Genomic DNA, 26185 nt, shown 5'->3' with positions numbered 1-26185 from the left:
GAATGTAATATAGAAAACATGCGAACAGTAGCCCACATCTTATGCAGTTTGCGTAAGTTGAAGATGAAGGATGAATCCATAAGCAGTCACAGTTTTAGGCAAGCAGTTCAAAATGTTTCGAGATGAAGGTTCAGCAGGTGCGTAATGAATCTTCTTCAGCTTATGGAAAATAAAATGCACTTGCAAACAAATGAACTCTGCTTGCCATTCAAGAATGACCTCGATGAAAGAAAATGGTCATTTTTTAGTTGTGGCAAGTGTCAATGCAAAGCTGTTACTCGGTCAATGCAGCATATAATAGTCGACGTATATGGACCTGTATTTTATTACATTATAAACATTTTAGGAAAATGACAGCATGTTTTGAAGTAAATTGAATATTTATTAGAAATGTGTCTTTTTACAAACTTGATTAATATACAATTATACAAAATGCTTTAAAAATGATAATATACCCAACACCCCTTTGAAGATTCAATGAGAATTTCAGTATCAAGGTCTGTTTCTCTCTACTTGTATTTTAATTGTATTTAGTTGACACTACAAAGTAGATATGAAGGTCCCAAGTAAGTCTTTGTAGAATTCCAATAACTGATATTAGTCTATATGCACATTATAAAGCCAGTGACGCTATAAAATTCAGGAAAAAAAGAGGTCTCAGCGTTCATCTGCAAGATTCAAGTTGTGATTAACTAATCGCAACTAAACAATGCTGATTTGAGGTCAGTTTACTGTGACTTTTTGTGATATCTTTCCTGAGGAAAAATGACAGCTCTTGTTAGTTTTACTTGATTTGTACTTTTAACACTCTTGTGGTTGCCAAAGGTTAATATTATTATGATCTACAACAGCAATATTATCAGTATTTCTTCATTCAAACATTATCTTTAGAAACTGATTAACTATTCTACCATCTCTCCACACAACACATTTGGATGGATTTGTCCCATTTTCCTGTTCGTCAAGAGATGTGATTTCACAGTTTGGCTTTTCCAGTTGTCAGCTGAAGGTTTTGAAGTTTCATGGCCATTCCCATATTTCCAGTTATCTTTAGTTTTCCTTGGAAAAATGCCTTTAAATAAGAGTACAAGATTAGGGTTATTATACATAACTAAATCTAAAACCATTAAAAAAAACAACAAAAAACATTTTCATTACTTGAAATAAACGTTATTTCGATGGTCCATTATAGACATTCTACTATCTATTAGTAACCTGTCAACAAACTCTCATTACAGTATTAGTAGACTGTTAGGTTAGGGTAAGGTGTTAGGGTTCGGGTTAGAAGAATAAGTTGACGTAGTTGCAAAGTTACTTGTAGTTAGTAGAATGTCTGCTGGGGGAGCATCAAAATAAAGTGTTAGCAGATGTTAAGCAGACAGTCTACTAATAGTCTAATGACTGCTAGTAGACATGTAGTTGCAAAGTTACCTAAAAAAAACTATAGACATTATTTTAAAAAGGGTAAAACTTTACAATAATGTTTCATTTCTATACAATGTATATAAATATTTATGAAAATATTTTAATATATTATTATTATTATATTTTCATTATAATAAAAAAGTATTTTATCACTGCTCCCCCAATGTTTCATGTGACTTTCTACATTTGACCATTTCTACATGTCATGAGCATGATGGATTTAAGACCTAAATGGTTCAGCTTTTCTAGATTAAACTGAAAATTATTTCCTTTATGGAGGATTACTGTAAAATGAATGGCTAATTTTTAGATGAAGCTTCTGCCAAACCATCTGATGCCTGATGCAGCATTGGTTGAGTCAACACAGATGGGTGTGAATTACAGGGGTAAAACATTTCAAAGGACTTATGAAAAGATCTATTTTTCAAGCTCTGACTCATGTGAGTGTTAGATTATCCTAATTTGGAATTGTGTAAAAGATTTCCAGTGCCACCCTGATGTCAACATTCTGTGTCAGGATGCATTTTAATGTGTACGATTAAGTCAAAGAGATGGTTGGACATGCAACATGAAATTGCTTAGATAAATCTGCAGTATAATACTGTGTATGCATGTCATGATAGCTAAAGCCAGGTCAAAGTGACTCCATGTTAATCTTTTGGCAGCAGCTATTTTTTTTTTTTTTTTTTTAGATTTGATTCAACTTTATTGTCGTTAAGCAGAGAACAAGTACAGAGCCAATGAAATGCAGTTAGCATCTAACCAGAAGTGCAATACAGTTTATATAAATAAATATAAATAATATATGTAATATATATGTATACAGTGCCCTCCACTAATATTGGCACCCTTGGTAAATATGAGCAAAGGCGGCTGTGAAAATAAATCTGCTTTTTTATCCTTTTGATCTTTCATTCAAAAAATTCACAAAATTCTAACCTTTTATTGAAGGAAAAGAATTGAAATGGGGGGGGGCACCTTTTATTCAATACTTTTTGCAACCTCCTTTTGCCAAGATAACAGCTCTAAGTCTTCACCTATAATGCCTGATGAGTTTGGAGAACATCTGACAAGAGATCAGAGATCATTCCTTCATACAGAATCTCTCCAGATCCTTCAGTTTCCCAGCTCCATGTTAGTGCTTCTTCTCTTCAGTTCACTCCACTCATTTTCTAGATTGTTCAGGTCAGGGAACTGAGATGGCCATGGCAGAAGCTTCATTTTGTGCTCATTTTTGTGTTGGTTTTGATGTTTGTTTTAGCAGAAGCAGTCAGGTTTTGGTTTTTATCTGTTGGTATTTCATAGAATCCATGAAGCCATGTATCTGAACAAGATGTTCAGGACCTCCAGCAGAAAAACAGGCTCTCAATATTAAAGATCCAGCAGTATATTTAACCGTGGGCATGGGGTACTTTTTATCCATGTGTGCACCAAACTCTTCTGGTGAGTTTGCTGCCAAAAAGCTCTTTTTTTAGTTTCATCTGGCCATAGAAGTTGGTCCCATTTGAAGTTCCAGTCATGTCTGACAACTGAATATGCTGGAGATTGTTTCTGGATGAGAGCAGAGGATTTGTCTTGAAACCCTTCCGAACAACTTGTGGTAATGTAGGTGCTGTTTGATCATTTTTTAGGCTTTCTGATACTCAAAGCTCAACTAATCTCTGCAATTCTCCAGCTGTGATCCTTGGAGAGTCTTTGGCCACTCAAACTTTCCTCCTCACTGCACATTAGGATGATTTAGACACGCGTCCTCTTCCAGTCAGATTTGTAACATCTTTAGTTGATTGGAACTTCTTAATTATTGCCCTGATAGTGGAAATGGGGATTTTCAATGCTTTAGCTATTTTCTTACAGCCACTTTCTATTTTGTGAAGCTCAACAATCTTCTGCTGCACATCAGAACTATATTCTTTGGTTTTACTCATTGTGATGAATGATTAAGGGAATTTGGCCTTTGTGGAACAGGAATTCATGGCTGGACAATTTCATGCTCCTAGTCACCCTGGTGTACTACAAAATGTAAATATGAATGGGAATATACTTCAGAGATATTTTACTCATAAGAATTTCTAGGGGTGCCAATAATTGTGGCCAATGTGTATTAGAGAAAAACATTTTTTTTTTTTTTCATAATGTGAGTTTCCCCCCACTTTCAATTGTTTTCCTTCAATGAAAGGTTAGATTTAGATCAAAAGGATAAACAATGCAGATTTATCTTCACAGCCTCCTTTGCTCATATTTACTAAGAGTGCTAATATTTGTGGAGGGCACTGTATATACATTATTGTACATAGTGCAAGTAGTGAGATAGAAAGCAGAGACCAGCTCAATGCATATAACTCTAAGTATAACATAAGGTGCAAATGAACAAGTACAGTATAACACAGAAGGTGCATTATTCAATGAGATACTTGAAACTAGTCACACATTCCACTTCAGCTCCATCACTGTAGATGGGAGTGAGTGCATGGTCCTTCCTAGTTCGCCGGTAGTCAACAATCAGCTCTTTGGTCTTCTGGGTGTTGAGTGCGAGGTTATCGTTGGCACACCACACTGCTAGGTGCTGAACCTCGTCCCTGTAGGCCGTCTCTCATCTTCACCGCTGATCAGGCCAACTACCGTGGTGTCATCTTGATTATGGAGTTACAGCCATGCACAGGTGTGCAGTCGTGGGTGAAAAGGGAGTAGAGGTTTGGGCTCAGCACACAGCCCTGTGGCACACCAGCGTTTAAGATGAAGATGGAGGAGGTGTGGTCACTGATCCTAACAGACTGTGGTCTGTTGGTGAGAAAGTCCAGGGTCAGTTGCAGAGGGAGGGGCTGATACCAAGATCACTGAGCTTGGAGATCAGTTTTGATGGTATCACAGTATTAAAGATGGAACTGAAATCAATGAATTGCATGTTGTTACTGTCCAAGTGAGTCAGGGCAGAGTGGAGAGCTGAGGCAATGGCATCCTCAGTTTTCCTGTTGGGTTTGTAGGCAAACTGATATGGGTCCAGTGTTGGGTGCAAGCATGGTTTCAGGTGGGAGAGGACCAGCCTCTCAAAACACTTTGCGATTATGGGAGTAAGAGCAACAGGGCGGAAGTCATTGAGGGCTACTTCAGCAGCATGTTTTGGTACTGGTACAATGGTGGCTGTTTTGAAGCAGGTGGGGACAATGGCCTGGGCCAAGGAGAGATTGAAAATGTCTGTGAAGACCTCAGCCAGCTGATCTGCACAGGCCCTAAGCACACGGCCAGGTATGCCATCAGGACTGGCAGCTTTATGTGCGTTTACCTTACTCAAGGTGGAACGCACATCACTGATGGAAAAAGTGAGCGGTGGGTCTTCAGGTGTGAGCACAGCTTTGATGGGTGATGCTATGTTTCCATGATCAAAGCGAGCATAGAAATTGTTCAGTACATCTGGGAGTGTGGCGCTGCTGGTCGAGGGGGTGCTGTTTGCTGGTTTATAGTCTGTGAGGGCATGGATGCCTGTCCACACGCGTCAAGGGTCGTTGTTTTTAAACCTGTCCTTGATACTCAGTTTGTAGTTATATTTGGCTGCTTGAGTGCCCCTCTTCAGATTGGCCCTGGATAGACTGTAGGCTTCACGGTCACCAGATCCAAAAGCAGCGATGCGTGCCTTCAGCAGGAGTCAGACTTCCTTATTCATCCAGGGTTTCTAATTTGGGTATATTTTAATTAGTTTTTGGGTTGTTACCCTGTCAACACATCTGTTGATATGTTCCAGAACTGAACTGGTGTAGGTATTAATGTCCATGTGAGAGTCCAGTGTGGCCTGAGAAGCAAATGCATTCCAGTCTGTGTTCTGGAATTCATGCTGTAGTGATGAATCTGCTCCATCCAGCCAAATTTTAACAGTCTTTGTGGTAGGTTTCACATGTTTGATGATGGGGGTGTATTTGGGTAGCAGGAACAGGGAAAGGTGATCAGATTGTCCAACATGGGGGAGGGGAGTTGCTTTATAGGCATCAGAAATGTTTGTGTAGACATGATCAAGAGTGTTGTCTCCTCTTGCAGAGCAAAAAAACGTTTTGATGAACTTTGAGGAAAAACTGTTCTCAAGTTGGCATGATTGAAATCACCAGCAATGATAAAAGCTCCATCTGGATGTGTTGTTTGCTTGCCTGGCAAGGCCAGACTGATATATCTTCTACAAGATATATCAGTCTGGTCAGTCCGTCCTCCGTCGTGATTCGAGTCAACTCCAAACCGTACCGTGCAATCAGATTCGTTTATTTCGGTGACGCAAACAGCGTCACTCTAGTGCGGTGAAAGTCCCTTCAATATCAACAAAGATTGCGCACGGGAGACCCGAGAGTTTGTTCTATTCAGCCGTGAATTCAGTTTTAAATGACCAAAACCACATTAATTATTTACTTTTCGCTGTTGACTCTCTTGTCGCTTTGCTAACGTCATATCCGCCCTTCTCTGATTGGTTTACTCCGCTTCCTGTTTGCTCGGATTTGCTCCGCCCTAGAAATCGAATTGATTCAATGGCCGACCAGACTCATCCGCTGGTACAGTGGTGAGGCTGGATTTTCCAGGCAAGTTGTTTTCAGGTTACTGACAGTGGAAGAGAGTTATTTTATAGCCAGTTTAGCATTTGCATCCGAGGGTTTATACACTGCAGCGATTATGGCAGATGAAAATTCACGGGGCAAGTAAAAGGGTCTACACTTGATAAAGATGTATTCAATATCAGCAGAAGAGTGGGATTTAGTGATAACAGCATCAGTGCACCAAGATCTGTTTACATAGATGCAAACACCCCCACCTTTGCTTTTACCTGTGTCCACAGCCGTTCTGTCAGCTCTGTAAACAACGCGCCCATCTAGCTCAATCGCGCTATTTGGAATGGTGCTATTGAGCCAGGTTTCTGTGAAAACCATAACGTTGCAGTCCATAAACATTTGTTGAGTGATCCAGAGTAAGGAAGATGCTTGGTAGCACTGGGCGATGTGGGTTATAGTGTGCATAGTGTGTCCAATAGTATGTGGCGGCTGTAGGAAGTTAATGCAGAGTTGCGACGAACAACTGAGCTTAAAATAACTAGTAGAATAGTAAACAATAGACCCTTTTCACATGTCCGGGTTTCTCGAAGCGGAAGTCGTCATAGTTGGGTAAAATTCTATGGTGGTGAATGAGAGAATACATTAAATATATTTTTAGTGTCCCCATTTTCTCAAACAGCAAAAGAAAAACTCAATAGCAGTTTTTTGACAAATTTCAAAATGAGGAAAAAAATAGAGAGAGATTGATAACGGCAGTCAGAAGGGAGAAAGATGTCAACTTCACCATCACTCCCACAGCTGCTGTATAAGAAACACCCTCACAGCAGTGTTAACTCGTTATATTTGTAATTTGATGAAAAGGTAATACAATACTAAAGTATAGTGTTATAAATGTACATACATTTTTTTTTTAAATGAAAATGAAAAAATGAAAGAACTGTGCAAGATTTTACGATACTGATGACAGTTAAAACGCGCCGTCTGTGAAAAGGGTCCATTTGCAAAACCTGGTGAGATGCTGAGCTTTGTGATGTAAATGCACCACCATCTTAGATAAAAAAAAATAGCAATAGATGCTATTTACACCAAGTGTAAATAGCAATTCGATTTTTAAAAAAATCAAACCGGTTCTTTTGAAGAAATCAAAAAACAAAGTGTGATCGGTGTAAAATGACTCTTTTTAACTATTATTTACAGTCTTTCATATGGAAGAAAAATGGACATTATAACCAAATGAATCTGAATAAAATTGAATCGAGAGCTTGTGAATATGAATATAATTGAATAAGGAAATCTAAATCAATACACAACCTCAGTTGTTAATTAATAAGTGGTTGTTAGTACTTTGTATTAAAAAACACCCCCAAGATATGATATTCTGATCTCTAGATATGGTTCGGGTCCATCCTTCAATGTAAGTCTATGGGATTAATTCTGCTCTTTTATTATCCACTAGGCCAAAAAACAGACAGATCATTTAGATGTAAATTGAGGGATAAAAAAAAAAAAAAAACTGGAGCCAATATTGATGTAACAGTCTATAAATGTTGTGTTGTCCGTAATTTGTAAGATACTTGCATTGAGAAGGCTAAATTAGTAGGTCAGACAAATGGTCAGTGTGTCTGTAGGCCTTGGGACAAGGTTTAAGAGGAACTAATCCTGGAAATGCTGGCTCTGTCCCAAGACACTCACAAACCTTATTTAGCCCTCAGACTACACAGACCAACTGACCACACATCAGCATATCAGAACAGCTTAAATGTTCTTTTTCTCTATGAAAAAAGCACAAGATATCACCAGACCATTAAGAATAAACCATCATCGAAACATACCGTTTGTGGATTCATTTGCCCCATCATTAATTCAAGCAGATCCGAGTCGGCCATAGAGATGGTGCAGTCGGCCTTCTTACCTGTGTGGGAAGTAAACAGAATCATCAGACTGTTTGTAAAATAGTGCTCTTGGAGACAATTTATTTATTGTTCAGTCTATCAAATGACTGTTTGGTGTGTAATGCAAAAGTCTATGTAAAAAAATATATATATATTCATTTGTTCTGTTGTTTTCATTAGAATATCAGCCAATTTGCATGTCCCAACTAAGACTGTCTAGCCCATTTAAAGGTTTGGGGTCGGTAAGATTTTTGAATGTTTGTGAAAGAATTTATTTGATCAAAAATACCATAAAAACAGTAATATTGTGAAATATTATTATAATCTAAAATAACTCTTTTATATTTTAATATATGTAATCAAATGTAATTTATTCCTGTGATCAAAGCTGAATTTTCAGCACCATTACTTTATAGTCTTATAGTCTTCATTGTCACATGATCCTTCAGAAATAACTCTAATATGCTGATTTTCTGAACATTGATATGATGAACATTTCTTATTATCAATGTTGAAAACAGTTATTTTTGTGGAAACTGTGATACATGACGTGATTCTTTGATGAATAGAAAGTTGGGGGGGGGGGGGGGGGACAGCATTTATTTTTTTATATAGAAATCTTTTGTAACATTATAAATGCCTTAATTGTCACTTTTGATAATCCATCCTTGCTAAATAAAAAAAATCTTACTGACCCCAAACTTTTAAACATTTAGTTTTTATTCAAATTTAAAATATTATGCTTTCACCAAGTAGTTTTATTTTTTAATAAATAAAATACATTTTTTCATAGTACAACAATACACATTGAGGTGGACAAAAAATCTGAACACACCTTCATCATTGGTCACCGAGCCTTTGCCATTTTTTACATCCACAACCCATAATGCTTCATTTCCACCTGGACCATCCTTCACTTTGAAGGCGAAAACACCTCCAATTTTCTTTACAAATGCCTCGCCCTCCTGTTAGAAATAATTACATAATTTAATAATTCTGTAGCAAATTAGATTTTTTTCAATTTGCTTTAATAGAGAGAATGTCAGAAATTGGATGTTAAAAAAGAATTCATGAATCAAGCTAAATAACATCTTACACACATTATTTCTACAATACTAGCAGTGAAGATTTACAATCATGCTGACTTAATTTAAAAAAAAAAAAACATTTAAGATTTAGACATCCTCCAGGAATATTACTCTTTCCAGGAAATGAGCCACAAGGCATTGTTCATTCTTGTCTATTTTTTGGGCATAATAAAGACACAAAGACATGAACAAATCCCACTGTCAATGTACAGAGGCAGAGACTTATTTGCATGATATAATTGGTGAGAGGCAGCTTCATTCCTGAATTACCTCCTGTAGCTTCTTCTCGATCTCCTTAAAGACAGTGTGAACTTTGAAGCCTTGGAAGTCAGTGGATGCGCTGGTGGGCACTGCAGCGATCCTAGAGCTGAGAAAGTTTAGTTCACAAGTTCACCAATGCTGCTGTATATATGTATATATATAGGCCAAAGGTCTAGTTTTAATGTATGTAAAAGAACTCCAGCATTTAACAAAGTGCAGGGGCGCCGTTGGCACGGGGGACAGGGGGGTCAGGACCCCCGCAGTTTTGAAAAGATAGAAGTCGACCCCTGCACTTTTGATAAGGGCTGCTTCAATTAGTCATATATCATCTTTTAGCTTAGGATATTTTCTTTCAGATGAGACCATTTTCACGTTTCTGTAAGCGATCCGTTCGTAAATAATCAGCTGTTTTGTCGCACGATCTACAAACCATCATCGATCGAAGTGTGCTAACGTTTTAGGACAGGTTGATGGTATATAAATCATGCCCGAACGTTAGCGTTTGTCAATCAAGCCAAACCGTCCATTCAGAAACCGAGAAATTTGACACTTTAAGGCAGGGGTCTCAAACTCAAATTGGCGGGGGGCCGTTTCTGTGATTGACACCTCATAGGAGGGCCATATTAACATTCAAGCGCAAGAAAGCGCAACATTTCAGAAAATTTACTTTCCTTTGCATTATTTCTCATTTACTTCAAATTTCATTAGGCCTACTAAAATATTTGTATACCTATACTACAAATATTTTATTTACCATACTAAATGTAAACAGCAGTGTCTCTCTCATTGTTACAGAGTGTAATATAATTATATAATACTATTACTAATATAATACTACTAACATACTAATATAATACTATTAATTGCAATAGTCTGGTGCAACTTCTCACATCCAACAAGGTGCATGGAATAAAAAAAAAAAAAAAAAAGAAAGTAATTTAGGAACAAAACCAGCAACACTTGTGGCATGGAGGGGTCAGAAATAAACAAAAAACTGTATATATATATATATATATCTCAAACTTATTTTGCCAAAAAATAAAAATCTCTCATTGTTACATACTTTATTAGTTTTTAACATTTAGTGGAAGTATTTTCCCTTACTTTATGTTAGCTTAAATAACATTAAAATCCTGCACTGAACAACACTGAACTGAACAAATACAATCCCTGAATACATTTGAACACTCATCTGTTTCTTGACAGACACGTGGCAGTGATTGTGCTCACACAGCTGAGACACATTTGTCCAAGATGCTGTTTGAGCATCGGTAACGTTTAATGGTTGCATCGGACGCGTTTCGGTGGTTTAAATCAACGCTCGTGACTTAAAGTCGAGTGCTTTTACTGTAATTTAGGCAAGCGCGCTCATAATAGAAGCGACGCGGTTGAGAGCGCGGCTCATGGTTGTATAGCATGCAACGTCAACTGGCGGCCCGCGGGCCAAATCCGGCCCGCCAGAGATTTCCATCCGGCCCCCAGAATAATACTGAATTCAGGAATAGCCTTGTAAGAGGAAAAAAGTTTAGGGCTGGTCCGAATACCATTTTTTGAGCTTCGAAGCTTCGGTAGTAATGAACGTATTTTTCTTTCTAATAAAGGCAGGAATCTGTGTCTGTATGTCCGTTTTATTATTTCGAGAACCGTTCATCCAATCGACTTCACAAGGCAGTGCAGTGTCGCATTTGGTGCAATATTGATGGACACGCGAGACGCGACACATTCAGAATTAATAAACTTTTAGTAAACTACAGTCAGAACAGCGCGAGCGGGAAGCGGCGCACCTCATGCAGGCAGGGCTTATGCTCCGAGAACGGACACTGCACTAGTGATATAAAACGCACACACACAGGTCTGTTAAATTAAGCAATACTTTTAAGGTAGTCTAATATTTTTCTGACTAACAAATTGGCACAGTAAGGGTAGATTTAAATAAAGAAAAACGAAATTTAAATAAAGAAAAAACGAAATTTAAATAAAGAAAAAACGAAATTTATATAAACAAAAACGAAATTTAAATAAAGAAAAAACGAAATTTAAATAAAGAAAAATGAAATTTAAATAAAGAAAAACGAAATTAAGTTAAATTAAAAACAAGATTAATTTAGATTGATAATAACGGGTAAAATGCTAATACATTTTGTTTCTATTATTGTATTTTCCACAGTGTCAAAGCAACAAAACACAAGCTCAGACATGCACTTCGGTCCATACAAACTCCGCTGTTCTGAACACTCCCGTTGCTGGAACACGCGTCGGTTCTATTTCTAGCATGCACGCGTTTTCCGCGTGGCTCGAGCGCGCCTGAGACGCGTGTCTCAGTGTGCAAACTCCAACCTGTTAAATATGGGAGCCGAAATAAAAACAGACACGCCACGCAGCTGAGACGCTCACGCAGCCAGTGTGTCGCCGGCCTTATTCAAGGGGGAATGAGAATCGTTTCGCGGGGGATCCCAGGTGTGCAAAAAATAAAAATAAAAAAATATTCGAATGTCAAATTTTCAAATCGAATACCAACCCACCGAACGAATATTTGAATATTCGGGTCCGTTCCATATTTATTTATTTTTAAATCTAACGAAAAAAAAAAAACCCTTCTGAAAAGTAGCTTGTGCCATAGCCTGCCTTCAGTCAAGAATGACGATAAACGCGTTGCTCTCATTGAACATCTTTTATTGTTTCACGTGCTCATTTTTTCACAAATGTCAAAATTTTCCTTGCCTGGGATTAGCGCACAATTGCGTGACAGTGATGGACAGCTTGACAGCCTCACAAATATGAAGCCTAAAATATCGCTATCGCCCCCTGGTGGCTTGCTTCAGTACAGGTAATATGTAAAAAATAAAATACATTTGGAATTAGAATAAGTATATCAAATAATAACATATTAGGATACAATTCGAATTTTATTTTATATTACGAGTATCTGGCCCTTACAGTGTCTGCAGAGAAAAATTCTGGCCCTTGGACAAATATAGTTGATGACCCCTGTTGTATAGCAACGACAGACGCCACTGGAGCGAAAGCGCATTGGAAAGAAGGAGAATGAGGCGCGGCCGCTTATGTGACGCGATATGTGAATGCCCCTTAGAACGGCGACTTTTTCTTTGCATATCAGACAGGTAGTAACTAGAGAATAATCATAATAATTTAGCGGGCCGGATTATGTTTTATTTTTGAGATCAGTTGCGGGCCAGGTAGAGGGGGAGGGCGGGCCGGATTATGTTTTATTTTTGAGATCAGTTGCGGGCCGGGTAGAGGGGGAGGGCGGGCCGTAAATGGCCCGCGGGCCGGCAGTTTGAGACCACTGCTTTAAGGTAAGGAGGCTGATCTCTCAGGTTGACGCGCGAGCTGGCTTGACTGAAGTTTTCGTGAGGATTTATAGTTTATGGACTGTTTTGATTTTGGTAATTACATCTTGAAAGGCAAAAACATTGATGGCATCTATAAAAGAGATATCTGAAATAGAAACGAAAGTGATATTGCCTCATCCAGTGGAGGACGCACGAGAGGAGATCTGTGCGTTTCATTGGTGTGTATACTGTAATACTGCATTTACAATGCTTATCAGTGGCGTGCACTTTGATCGTGAAAGTGCCTTTTGCGGTCGGTTCGCGGTGCTCCCGTGTTCCCGATGTGAACGTGAGCTCCAGTCCATTACAATTTAGAGCGGTTAAGGCCCGGGTATACTTCATTTCCCGCGTTCCGTTCAGTCTCGCGCGAGCCTTTCAGAGAAACTCTTTTGCCCATGAGCGCCGAAAGTCCATGGGAAAGCGCAACAACCCCCCACCCACCACCCGGAATGCAGTTTGGTCCCCCTCACTTTGAAAATGTCTCCTGCGCCCATGACAAAGTGTACTACATGGAGAAACAAAAGAAAAAATCATTTCTTGAATATTCTAATAACTTACAATTTCACATATGTACTCATATAGAATCTTATGTACTATATCTCCTACATGTAGGAGAAATATAATCTTTTGTACTTTGGATTTTGTACCCACCTTCTGTATGCTTAAACAAACATGTAACAGAGCTGAATCGTGCAAGACTAGAACTTCAAAAGCTAACTGAACTGTTTAATTTTTTTAGAACTAAAGGCCATGAATACATGATAAAACTTCAACAAACACTGATATTAAGTAAGTAAACCAAAGCTATGTATAAACCAAAGATGTACACTACCATATTTTTGATCAAATAAATGCAGCCTTGAGACTTCTTTTAAAAACATATAAAAATCTTACCAACCCCAAACTTCTGAACAGTAGTCAATAAATACAAATATTTGGGATTTTGGAAAGTAATTAGAAAAAAAACATTTTTAATATATGGATCATATAGCTTAAAAAAACTGTAAAAGAGGTGAGCTGGCTGGGCCAGGTACTCAATGCTTGGTAAAAGACGTATTAGCTTTAAACATACCTTGTTTCTTGAGGGAAACCCATCCTGTAGAGAGTGACCACCACCGCTCCACCAAGACCAATGTTGTGCTGCAGGGCGACCTTTGCCCCGGGGACCTGCCGAGGCCCCGCCTCCCCCCTCAGCTGCCAGCACAGCTCTGCACACTGAGCCAGACCTGAGCCATGAAAACAGGCCAGAGTTCATCCACTATACACTTGCTCTGAATGTCACAGCCATCTGCCTTCACTGCTTCTTTATTCTGTGACCTGTTCATTTTCTGTCCTCAAATAATTTTTTTTTTTTTTTTAAACCCTGTAGAAATGGCATAAAGTGTACCAGGTACTTTCCTGAAGGTCTTTGTCCAAAACAAAATCTAATAAATAAAAATGTAATAAATACGTTTAATTGAAAAAACTGTCATCTTACTGAGGCATACTGTCATGAATGAGGCTCCCTCGACTCATCCTCCGGACCACTGGAGGGAGCCGTCCCCTGAATATTGACTGTTGTCATTCGGACTTCATTTCCCATAGGCCCTCATTCCTGGGACTGATTACACATACACCTGCACCATATCACACACTGACTATTTAAGAGACGCTCACACGTCCATACCTCGCGAAGTCTTGATTTGCCGAGGGATCATTTCTGAGCGTTTTTCCCGTGGACTGATTTTCTGTTATTTCTTGGACTGTTTATACCCTGTTTGATCTGTTGCCGCCTGCCCTGATTATTGCCTGGACTCTGAACTCTGTTTGCTTGCCGCCTGCCACGACCATTGCCTGTGACCCGACTCTGATCATTGCTGCCCGCCTAGACCCTTTGCCTGTCCCCGACCACAGTACTGTCTTTACCCTGTTATTGTACTGTATTTTTAATAAAGCTGCAAATGGATCCACTCTCCACTGACCCTTCATTACACATATAACATTATAGTTACATGTAAAAGATGCTGTAACTATAAGATTCTTTACATGCAGTGGCCTAAAACCAGGGATTAGAAATGGTTAAGCAATAAAAACAAAAACTGTAAAATATGTTGCAGAATGTAAAATATATAAAAAACATTTTCACGGATCTTAGGGTGACACCATAATGAATTTTACATGTATAAAACAGATGACAGGGACAGATGTTTTTATAATGGCATGCAAGGTCCTAGATCGCACGTCATTTCAAAAACTCAATTTCCAGACCTTTTTATGGAGTTTTTGTCTACTGGAAATACTTTGGAAAAATGTCTCATCAGCTGAACAATTGGCATTTTGTTAAAAACAGTACAATCTATTGAAAACACTGTATTTCTAGCAGCCCCGTTTTCATTCCTGACAAAAATTAACTATGCTGCTTCCCTGACTAAGATCTATTGTTGCAGAGTGATGGTTTTTTTTTAACCAGTTAATGTTATTATATTAGTCTAATCATTTTTCATTAACTAAAATCACAAATTTTTATGTTAAGTCATTACTTAAAAGTGCCACTATAATGCTTTTTTTTTTTTACTTTCATGTAGTGTGTAATATTGCTCTTTGTGAATGTAAAAGGTCTGAAGTTTTAAAGGTCAATGTGCATTACAAGTAAAGTTATTGTCTCCTAAAAGAAAAAAAACAATTCTAAACTGAAATGAGTTAGGGTCAGCAATTCCAGTGTTACTTCTTGAATACAAATTTGCATAATGACAGCCTGTGGTCTTCATTGGCTGATCGTGAAGAGCGTCTACTTTCAGATATGGTAATGGCCATTTCGTTTATGATGTGAGCTGTAAGTGGTCAACCAATCATAACAAAATGGACCTTCTTTCAGAAATGAGGTGATGTGCAATATATACAGTAAAACCAAAATGTATTCAGACACCTTGAACATTTCATTCATTATTACAGTTTATTCACTATAATTTAAAAGTAATAAAATATGACAAGATCTCAGAGTTAAACTGTGTCAAAAAATAATCTTAATTATGTCAGATAACACTCAAGCAAAACATGGTCAGGTCAAAGTGTCTAAGTAATTTTTGGTTCCAAATTTTAATCAGTTTTACTGGTAGTCCACTGTATGAAGAATTTTTGGGTATAATATGTCACAGTTTACTTTATTTTGCTATCCTCACTTACATAAATGAACTAGTGTCCTGCACCCACTAGTAAAAATCTATCAAAAATGTCTGAATAATTTTTGGTTTGACTGTATTATGAGAAAATTAAAAGGGTTTTTTGACCTTGGACACATATAAAACTCTAATAGAAGACCTCCAAAACAAAATTAGGAACATTTAAAATCGAATAATAGTACTAAAATGTAAAATAAATATACTAAAATATATTTATATTTATATATGAGTATACTACAAATACATTTACATATTATGTACTTCATAAAAATACCTTGCAATTGTACGGAAGTGGTGCTGAGGTCCAACTAAAGATATACTTATCTTCTAAAAGATAAAAATCAACTAAAGATAAAGTATATTTGATTGTGTAAGATGGAACTATTGCAAGTATACTTTGGGTACACTTTAAATATCTAGTATTTAAATACATATTTTATTTAAAGTTCATACAATCCTTATCAATAGTGACATGAACACACATTTTAGGTTTAATATTAAGAAATGTTCATTATTGTGCACAAGTAGTACTCAACATAAATTTTAATTAGAATTTTTATATCAGTAAGTCTAAAGCGATATGTCAGTAAATAAGATTTAAAATATATTTAGTATGAAATAAAAATATTTTAAATATATAAATTTTTACTAGGGTGCAGCACCTTCTAAACTTTATGATCTCACACTACACAGTTAGGTCAAGACCCCCCGCAGCGAATTGATGAGCTCCCGCAGCCATGGACGGCCAGTGACTTGACACATACACCTTAATCCCTCGGCCATGATTTGTGTGTTAACGCTCAGGCTGAGCATTTTATCCTGTTGGGCTAAACTGCTTGCACTTTTGCTCATTATCCCCAACAGGATAAGGGACTTAGAATAAGACCTTTTCAGTCAGCCAGTGCAAACCTGTGACTCCCAACTTCTCATAGAAGAGATGATGAGGGTCGAGAGGATCAGGAAAAACTGTCAAATGACTGGACCAGGGGCAGATCTAGAAATTATAAAATCATTTATAGTGTGGAAAGGGGTGGCATTAGTATTATGAGGGGTGGCAACGCCAAAGCAAGCATCTATTGCATATAGGGCTGGGCGATATATCGCATGCGATTCTCACGCGCATTTCGTCAGTAAAGCCGGTTCCCTGATTACCGCTAAATCGCCATCACCTGCTTTCAAATGAAGCGCCATTTAACAGACAGAGCCGTAGTTCACTGATAAGCCACGCAAATATCGCGTTCATTATCGAAGGCGATTCATCTGCGATATGAACGTGATATTGCGTGGCTTATCAGTGAACTACGGCTCTGTCTGTTAAATGGCGCTCCATTTGAAAGCAGGTGATGGCGATTTAGCGGTAATCAGGGAACCGGCTTTACTGACGAAATGCGCGTGAGAATCGCATGCGATATATCGCCCAGCCCTAATTGCATAGTTCCTGTGGATTTATTGCCTGACACTCACATCCGTTTCCATGAATATGTGAAACAGTTGCATTACCACAAAGTAATCATCTACTGATCGGGATTTTCTTATTGATTTAATTTTTTTACTTTTTTTTTATTGGATGGCAAAAAGGTCCATTATCCATGACGCAAGTGGAGCAGGCAGGTGGAGAATCTGCTTGCCATACAATACGCAATCCCAGACATATCCTATCCGGATGGGGTTAGATTTCTCAGAGGGCCTCTGAATTAGCCGGGTAATTTTTAGATTCACAAACAAATGGAAAAAGTCAATTTGTTTGTGAATTGGTCTACACTGGCTACACTAGGCTGCTGCATGCGAGTGCAGCCTGCAAGGACAACCTATAGAAAGATGTGTTTTCTTAGAATTATTTAGTGGTACACTTTTGCTGAAAAGCAGTACAGGAAACACTGCTTACATTTATATTTAGTACTAAGTTAATTCTGGCAATTATTTTTCTTAGGTTGGCAGTTGTCACCCTTGGTAGATCAGACCCTTGATTGGAGGCCATTACAAATTATGAAGAGAGTTTAAAGGGTTAGTTCACCCAAAATGAAAATTATGTCATTAATGACTCACCCTCATGTCGTTCCAAACCCGTAAGACCTCCGTTCATCTTCGGAACACAGTTTAAGATATTTTAGATTTAGTCCGAGAGCTTTCTGTCCCTCCATTGAAAGTGTATGTATGGTATACTGTCCATGTCCAGAAAGGTAATAAAAACATCATCTAAGTAGTCCATGTGACATCAGTGGGTTAGTTAGAATTTGTTGAAGCATCGAAAATACATTTTGATCCAAAAATAACAAAAACTACAACTTTATTCAGCATTGTCTTCTCTTCCGCATCTGTGTATATCCACAGTGACGCTGCTTCTTCTTCTTCTACGGTGGTTGGCATCCAGCTTATTGGTGCACTACCGCCCCCTTCTGCTCCGGACAGTGACGCTGATGACGTGTTATCTAGTGCGCCAGAGCTTTGTTTACAGTCTGAAGGAGACACATGATGTATTAAAGCTATTCTACATTGTTTGTATTTTGGTATTGCTATATTTTTTAAAATGGTGCGTAGGTGTGCATGTCGCGGATGTCCTAATCGCGTCACTGTCCGGAGCAGAAGGGGGCGGTAATGCACCAATAAGCTGGATGCCAACCGCCGTAGAAGAAGAAGAAGCAGCGTCACTGTGTGAAAGCGGATATATACAACAGACCCGGAAGAGAAGACAACGCTGAATAAAGTCGTAGTTTTTGTTATTTTTGGACCAAAATGTATTTTAGATGCTTCAAAAACTTCTAACTAACCCACTGATGTCACATGGACTACTTTGATAACGTTTTTATTACCTTTCTGGACATGGACAGTATACCGTACATACATTTTCAATGGAGGGACAGAAAGCTCTCGGACTAAATCTAAAATATCTTAAACTGTGTTCCGAAGATAAGCGGAGGTCTTACGGGTTTGGAACGACATGAGGGTGAGTCATTAATGACATAATTTTCATTTTTGGGTGAACTAACCCTTTAACCTTCTCCACCAGCACTATCTATCTGCTGTTCAGTGTGGTGGATGGATGAACGGACGGTAAATGAGTATGTGTCTCCCTTGTGTCTCCCTTGTATAATTGTGATCCGACTGACCAAACCGCATGTTAATACCAGGTGTAAACAGGGCATAGGAGTAACTCAAACCAGCAGCAGCAGTGACGCACAGCTTGAATCTAGTGTTGATTCACTAGTTAAGAGACGTGACTCCCTCTGCTGGTGGACATTAGAGATGGACACTGTCAAGCTCCAGAACATAACAATGGACCGAAGTTAATTTTTTACTTTTTAATGTTAACAAATGAGACCATAGTGACAGCCCTAGCTATCACAACTGACATGTCTGCTGTAGCTTATCCACATTATGTGCACAAACAGACACTGACACAGTCAAAAATGCATCACTGGAGAAGCACCAATTAAACATCAGTGTTTTGGTCAATGCATCACTACCAGAAAAGATACAGAAGCACCACAAAAGTGTCATCAAAATGATTTTCTTTTTCAAGATTTCTGAAATTATACAAAATAATTTTAGTGAGTAATGGCTTCAATTTTGGTGTGTTTGTCCAAAAATATCTATATATCTATATATATCATATATCTTCTGAAGATGTATATAATTACATATAATAATAATAATAATAATAATAATAATAATATATATATATATATATATATATATATATATATATATATATATATATATATATATATATATATACACACACACACACACACACACTACCAGTCAAAAGTTTGGAAACATTACTATTTTTAATGTTTTTGAACGAAGTCTCTTATGCTCATTAAGGTTGCATTTATTTCATAATAAATACAGAAAAAACAATAATATTGTGAAATATTATTACAAATTAAAATTATGGTTTTCTATTTTAATATTCTTTAAAATATAATTTATTTCTGTGATGCAAAGCTGAATTTTCAGCATCATTACTCCAGTCTTTGATGTCACATGATCCTTCAGAAATCATTCTAATGTGCTGATTTGATACTCAGAAATTATCAATGTTGAAAACAGTTGTGCTGCTTAATATTTTTTTGGAACCTGTGATACTTTTTTCAGGATTCACTGATGAATAAAATGTTAAAAAGAACAGCATTTATTCAAATTATAAATCTTTTCTAACAATATAAATCTTTACTCTCACTTTTTTATCAATTTAACACATCCGTGCTGAATAAAAGTATTAATTTCTTTCAAAAAAAAAAAAAAAAAAAAAAAAATACTGACCCCAAACTTTTGAACGGTATAGAGTATATTGTTACAAAAGATTTCTATTTTAAATAAATGCTGATATTTTTTTAACTTTTTATTCATCAAAGAATCCTGAAAAAGTATCACAGGTTATAAAATAATATTAAGCAGCACAACTGTTTCCAACATTGATAATAAATCAGCATATTACAATGATTTCTGAAGGATCATGTGACACTGAAGACTGGAGTAATGATGCTGACAATTCAGCTTTGCATCACAGAAATAAATGATATTTTAAAGAATATTAAAATAGAAAACCATAATTTTAATTTGTAATAATATTTCACAATATTATTGTTTTTTTTCTGTATTTATTATGAAATAAATACAGCCTTAATGAGCATAAGAGACTGTGTTCAAAAACATTAAAAATAGTAATGTTTCCAAACTTTTGACTGGTATTCTATAATAACAGCATGTATATACACACATATACATATATATATATATATATATATATATATATATATATATATATATATATATACACATACAGCCACTGGTCATTGTCTGCTTCTAGAAAACAGCAGCATGAACACTGTGCTAAACTTCTCCTTTTGTGTTTCACAGCAGAATTTAAGTCAAACAGATCTGGAGTGACATGATGGCGAGTAAATGATGACAAATTGTACATTTTAGGGTGAACTATTCCTTTAATGCACCCAGATCTGCCATCAGGTGTGTTTGTTAAACTGTACCTGTAGCTCCAAGTGGGTGTCCTTTTGAGATGAGTCCTCCACTGGGGTTTATCACCCATTTGCCACCATATGTATTATCACCCCGATCAATCAGCTCACCAGCTTTACCTACAAATTAGAAAACAGATCATCTCGTCAAAATGCTGCTAATCTAAACTTCTGTTTTTAAAAATAGAAAAGTGTGCTTGTGAAGCTGTCCATCTCACCCTCTGGACACAGTCCCAGAGCTTCATAGGTGATGAGCTCATTGGCAGAAAAGCAGTCATGCAGCTCGATGACGTTAACATCTGACGCCTTCAGACCAGCAGTCTCAAAGCACTTCTTAGCTGCAAGGTGGGTCATATCATAGCCAACCTATAGTGGACAGAGTAAAAAAAACAAAAAAAACATTACATTAGAGATAAGAGAATTCATAGTTTTCACATGATGTCACACCCATATTGGAACGCCCACCTGGAAGGAAAAACAAGGCTTTCATCCAACAATTGCAGCCATATCGAAAAATGGATTAAGACAAGCTTTTTTGAGTGTTAAATAATGGCACAAATACCAGTAAATTGACTAGCGCAAACATTAGTAAATCGCGTTACGTGATTCATTTAAATACTCTCCGACCATAAATTTTGCGTCTGAAAGGGAAACTCTTACAAATGCAAATGCAATACGATCAGCCACAAAAACAACTCAGTCCACACCTTTTGAGAGCTAATTTTGCACTGTGTCTTTAGTAAATCAATTTTAATGCCAAAAGAGGGTTTGTGCTGGTGCAAGCTGTTAGTAAATCTAGCCCTAAGGCATTTTAAAGTGATAGTTTACCCAAAACAAAAATTCACTAATCATTTACTCACCCTCAAGTTGTTCCAAACCTATATTATTTTCTTTCTAATGCTGAACACAAAAGAAGATATTTTGAAGAATGTTGGTAACCAAACAGTTTCAGTTCCCATTGACTCCCATTCGACATTGAAGCGAAACTGTTTGGTTACCAACAATCTTCAGAATATCTTCTTTTGTGTTCACAGTCATACAGGTTTGGACTGATATAAAGGTGAATACATGAAGACTGAATTTTCATTGTTATGTGGGGTAGACTATATCCCTTTAAGGAAAACCTTAAAAGTCATAACTTTTGAAGTTTTATTAGTGAAGCTTTAGTTCTATGTTTTGCAGGCTGAGTGCTGCTGAACAAGATAGCAGTGTCAGCTACTCTTACCATTTTCATACAGCTGTTTTCCTCAAAGGTAGTGCTGAGGTCTGTGACCATTTCCTGAGCAATGATCTCTACAGCCTTTTTCTCCAATCCGTTCCTCCTCACAAACTTCTCACTGGCCAGCACTGCAGCTCCTGCGCCATCTGATGTCGGGCTACAGGAAAATAAGACAAAATATAAAAGTCTGCTTCTGTATGTAACATATGTAACAAGTTATATAGTAATACAATAAAAATAATTTCTTTGACTTGTAAAATAATAACATTAGTGAGCCAGAATAATGAGTGCCATTAAAAAGGATTTACCAGCATGTCAAAAACCCAGAACAATCGTTTAAAGGAATATTTAACTGGGTTCAGTATATATTAAGCTCAACCAACAGCATTTGTGGCATAATATGGATTACCACAAAAAAGGTCAAATTGTATGGAGGAGTGACATTAATGAAATGGATAAGGAACAGCTGCCGTTCGGACGTAAACACAGAAACTGCATTCAATGCGTCAACTGCATTTAGACAGACAGAGCAGAGAAGAAATTTTTAAATGAAGTCATTATTTTTGTTATGTTTTTGCGCACAAAAAGTTTTCTCGTCACTTCATAACATCTAGTTTGAACCACTGTGGTCATGTTGACTAATTTAACAATGTCATTAATACCTTTCTGGACCTTGAATGATGGAAATTATGTTGCTTTCTATGGGATAAAAAAAACCTCTCGGATTTCATCAAAAATATCTTACGGGTTTGGGATGAGGGTGAGTAACTAATGACAGAAATTTCATTTTTGGGTGAACTAACCCTTTAATACATTATTTTAAATTGTATTTTAAAAAAGCATTTACCTCTTTTCTTTGTCAAAATGCCAAATGCAAAACCAAATGAAATTTCGACTCAATTTTAAGAGCCACCACATCTCCCATGAGCCACTCAAATTATATGACTGTCACTGAACAGTAAGAAAGACCAAACTTTCATTAAACCATGAATTTTATACCTTCAATAACCATCAATAAACACACAGTATGTATTTTAACATTTATGGATTCACTTTTTATTGAAGTTCTTCACTGTTAAGCATATTTTTGCTTTTTTCAAAGAAAAAGAGGAACAGTGGAAATAATTTTTGTGGTAACCAGTAAAATGCTAGAAGCACTGTCTAATGAGGTTAACTCGTACTGAACTTTGAATACTGATTATCGCCATGCTTCTGTGGATATTCTATGGCAACAACTTCATTCTCCACGGCTCTCAACTTACCAACACTGCAAGAGTGTGAGAAACTCAAAGACCTTCCTGGAGTTAATGACCTGCTCCAGACTATATTCATCCCGAAACTGAGAGTATCTGAGAGTGAATGTGGAGGAGAAGAAAAAGAATCAAACACTGAAAACGTCTTCTGTTATCTGTGATAAGGCAAGGAATTCTTTTGTGCAGAAATAAACAGAGGCGTTTCTTTTATAACAAACTGTAGATAAAACTTACGGATTATTGGTGGAATGCTTGTGGTTCTTCCAAGCAATTTTGGCAAAATGCTCCGGTTTTGTGCCTAGAGATGACAGACAGTTTCTCTTACAAAAGGAACCAGACTGCAGTTGCCTGGATCAATCCAAAGCCCATATACCACTCACTCATCTCTTTTACTAAGATCTTACCGTACTTCTCCATGTGTTCTCTACCAGCGTTGCCGAACATCTGAGGTGCAGCTGGTGCTGCCGCCATCCCATAACGGTTGATCATCACCTCCATGTGCTTGTCCATAGGGTTGGTTCTGTCCACGTACTGTAAACCCGTGAGATGATATGAGACACAGACCGATTTGCTTCATCACTGGCATTATAAGAGCTGTGAGCTGTACCCATACCTTTGAGGACAGTGAACCTCGTTCCATCTTCTCAAAGCCCAAGGAAAGAACACAATCAGCCAAACCTGAGTGCAAGATTTTTTTTGTATTATATATACTGCATATACACTACTGTGCAAAAGTTTGGGGTCAGTGAGTTTTTCGAAAGCAATTCATGCTTTTATTCAGCAAGGATGCATTAAATTGATCAAAATAAAGACATTTATAATGTTACAGAAAATTTCTATTTCAAATAAATGCTGTTCTTTTGGACTTTTCGATTAATTGAAAATGTATCACGATTTCCAGAAAAATATTACGTTTTCAACATGAAAAATCAGAAAATCAGTAAAATACAAAGATTTATGAAGGATCATGTGACACTGAATACTGGAGTAATAATGCTGAAAATTCAGCTCTGCATCACAGGAATAAATTACATTTTCAAATATATGAACATGGAAAATAGTTCTTTTAAATTGTAATAATATTTCACAATATTACAGTTTTTAATGTATTTTTGATCATATAAATGCAGCTTTGTTGAGCAGAATACTTTTTCAAAAACACTAAACTACAAACTTTCAAAAAAAAAAAACTATTCAATAATATTGTACATTTAATGTCAACCATTTGAGTGCTATCAAAATTGACATAGTCAATCATAAAATTTCATGTATAGTACAATCTTTACTGAACTCTTACAGTACTATAGTACAGTATAGGCACTATTGTGAACACCTCACCTCCCTGAACGAGCTGACGGGCCATAAACAGAGCTGTGGAGCCGGTAGAGCAGTTATTGTTGACATTAATTATTGGGATCCCTGACAGACCCAGACTGTGATAGATAGCCCTTTGGCCACATGTCGAGTCACCTGGAAGAATACAGAAAACCCACATAAACCCAACACTGATATCAGACAAAATATAAGTCAATGTATAAGGCATTAAAACCACGTGACGAGTTATAAAATATACAATATCCATAATTACTGACAATAATAACGTACCATACACGTAGCCTACACATGCTTGCTGGACGTCAGTGTACTTGATTCCAGCATCAGTCAGAGCTCTCTCGCCTGTGCCACAACAAAAAGATTCAAGAACAAAACATTCATATTTCTACAGTAGGCGCTAAATATTTGAACGGGGTTCATCAACTGCACCTGCTTCTTTGGCCATGTCTGGGTAATCGATGTCTCTCGCACCAGGCTTTTCAAACTGAAAAACAGGACAAAAGTATCATTGAATTATGACAATGTTTAACTATGTAGTTTAAAATGTGGCCGGCAATTTTAATAGTACATATTCTGGACATTTAGGTTTATATTTATTGGGACATGTAAAAATAAAATAACACCATTAAAAACGTATTGTATTATATTATTATTATATTATAATATTATTTATGAAGGGATGTAATGCATCATAAAAATAGTTGCGGTTGATTTAATTTAAAAAGTTGAACTGAACTGAACTGAATTCATACTTCCAGGTCACTAGGGGCCGCAATAATAATCATATTTATTCTTTTAAATGTTACTACAACTGCAATGTAACGTTGTTGAAGCTTTCAGATTGCGTAAACCACGTTCATTGTCATTGTGCACAGTAACCTATGACACACTTAATTCAGGGTCATATTTGCAGATTATCCTCATATCTTTGCGTTTCAGTGAAAGTCTAAAGGACAGTGTGCAGAGCTACAGTTATTCGACAAAGATCAGAGTCACACGCAGAGTGAAAAGAAACTTTGCATATCTGATTTTTAATGGAGATAAAACACTTTATTCGGAGCACCAAACCTCCACACATGTAATCTGCCTTTTGCAATAAGGCTAGTTACTGTGCAGCTACTAACCAAACATCATGCTAGCTGTAATAGTTTAGTAAAATATATGACATTCAGCGAAAACAAAAGACACGGAATATCTTAATACTTTTTATATATAAAACTCCTACAGGATTTGCCCGTAACTTTACCACAGTATGATAATCAGTACAGTATGAGCAAGCTAGGTTGCATTATAGTTGCCTTTACAATAGCAAACCAGACAATAACAGAACGCTAATATAAGGCCAAACAGATGTGTTTACCTTTGTCATTCCCACCCCGATAACAAAAACCCTGTTTCTTGCTGCAGCCATCTTCAGGTTTGTGTTGTGAGAGCTCAACTGGACTTTACTACAGCATGCAACTAACAGCAGCTGATTATAAACACACCAACCACTGGGTGCCGTACAGCCAATGACATACAGATGGCGCTCTATCCTCAGTGACCACTCAACTCGATATTTACCACAGTAAGTAGCAGGTAAAAAAGACACATCAATGTAATCATATATGGCAACATTACCCTGCTATTAAAATACCTAAAACCAGCCTAAGATGGCTGACTAGTCTTAGCTGGTCTTCCAGTCTGGTCATAGCTGGTTTAG

General features: G+C 37.1%; 1 protein-coding gene across 1 annotated transcript; it reads right to left on the bottom strand.

Moving 5' to 3' along the window:
• Positions 1-361: 361 nt before the first annotated feature.
• scp2a (sterol carrier protein 2a) lies at positions 362-25997 on the bottom strand. Its single transcript, XM_048163213.1, has 16 exons — positions 25844-25997; positions 24913-24967; positions 24754-24825; positions 24487-24618; positions 23762-23826; positions 23553-23679; positions 23383-23446; positions 23158-23244; positions 21902-22052; positions 20895-21042; positions 20689-20796; positions 13612-13765; positions 9196-9292; positions 8673-8802; positions 7778-7857; positions 362-1072 (listed from the first exon to the last, which is right to left on the bottom strand). Exons 1-16 carry the CDS (start codon positions 25892-25894, stop codon positions 977-979), a joined length of 1617 nt encoding a protein of 538 aa, XP_048019170.1. The 5' UTR covers positions 25895-25997; the 3' UTR covers positions 362-976.
• Between the last annotated feature and the right edge of the window lie 188 nt (positions 25998-26185).

Source organism: Megalobrama amblycephala, linkage group LG17 (genome assembly GCF_018812025.1).
Source record: "Megalobrama amblycephala isolate DHTTF-2021 linkage group LG17, ASM1881202v1, whole genome shotgun sequence".
NCBI lineage: Eukaryota > Metazoa > Chordata > Actinopteri > Cypriniformes > Xenocyprididae > Megalobrama > Megalobrama amblycephala.
The sequence above is the reverse complement of the archived record's forward strand: the minus strand, read 5'-3'. Positions and strand labels throughout refer to the sequence as shown.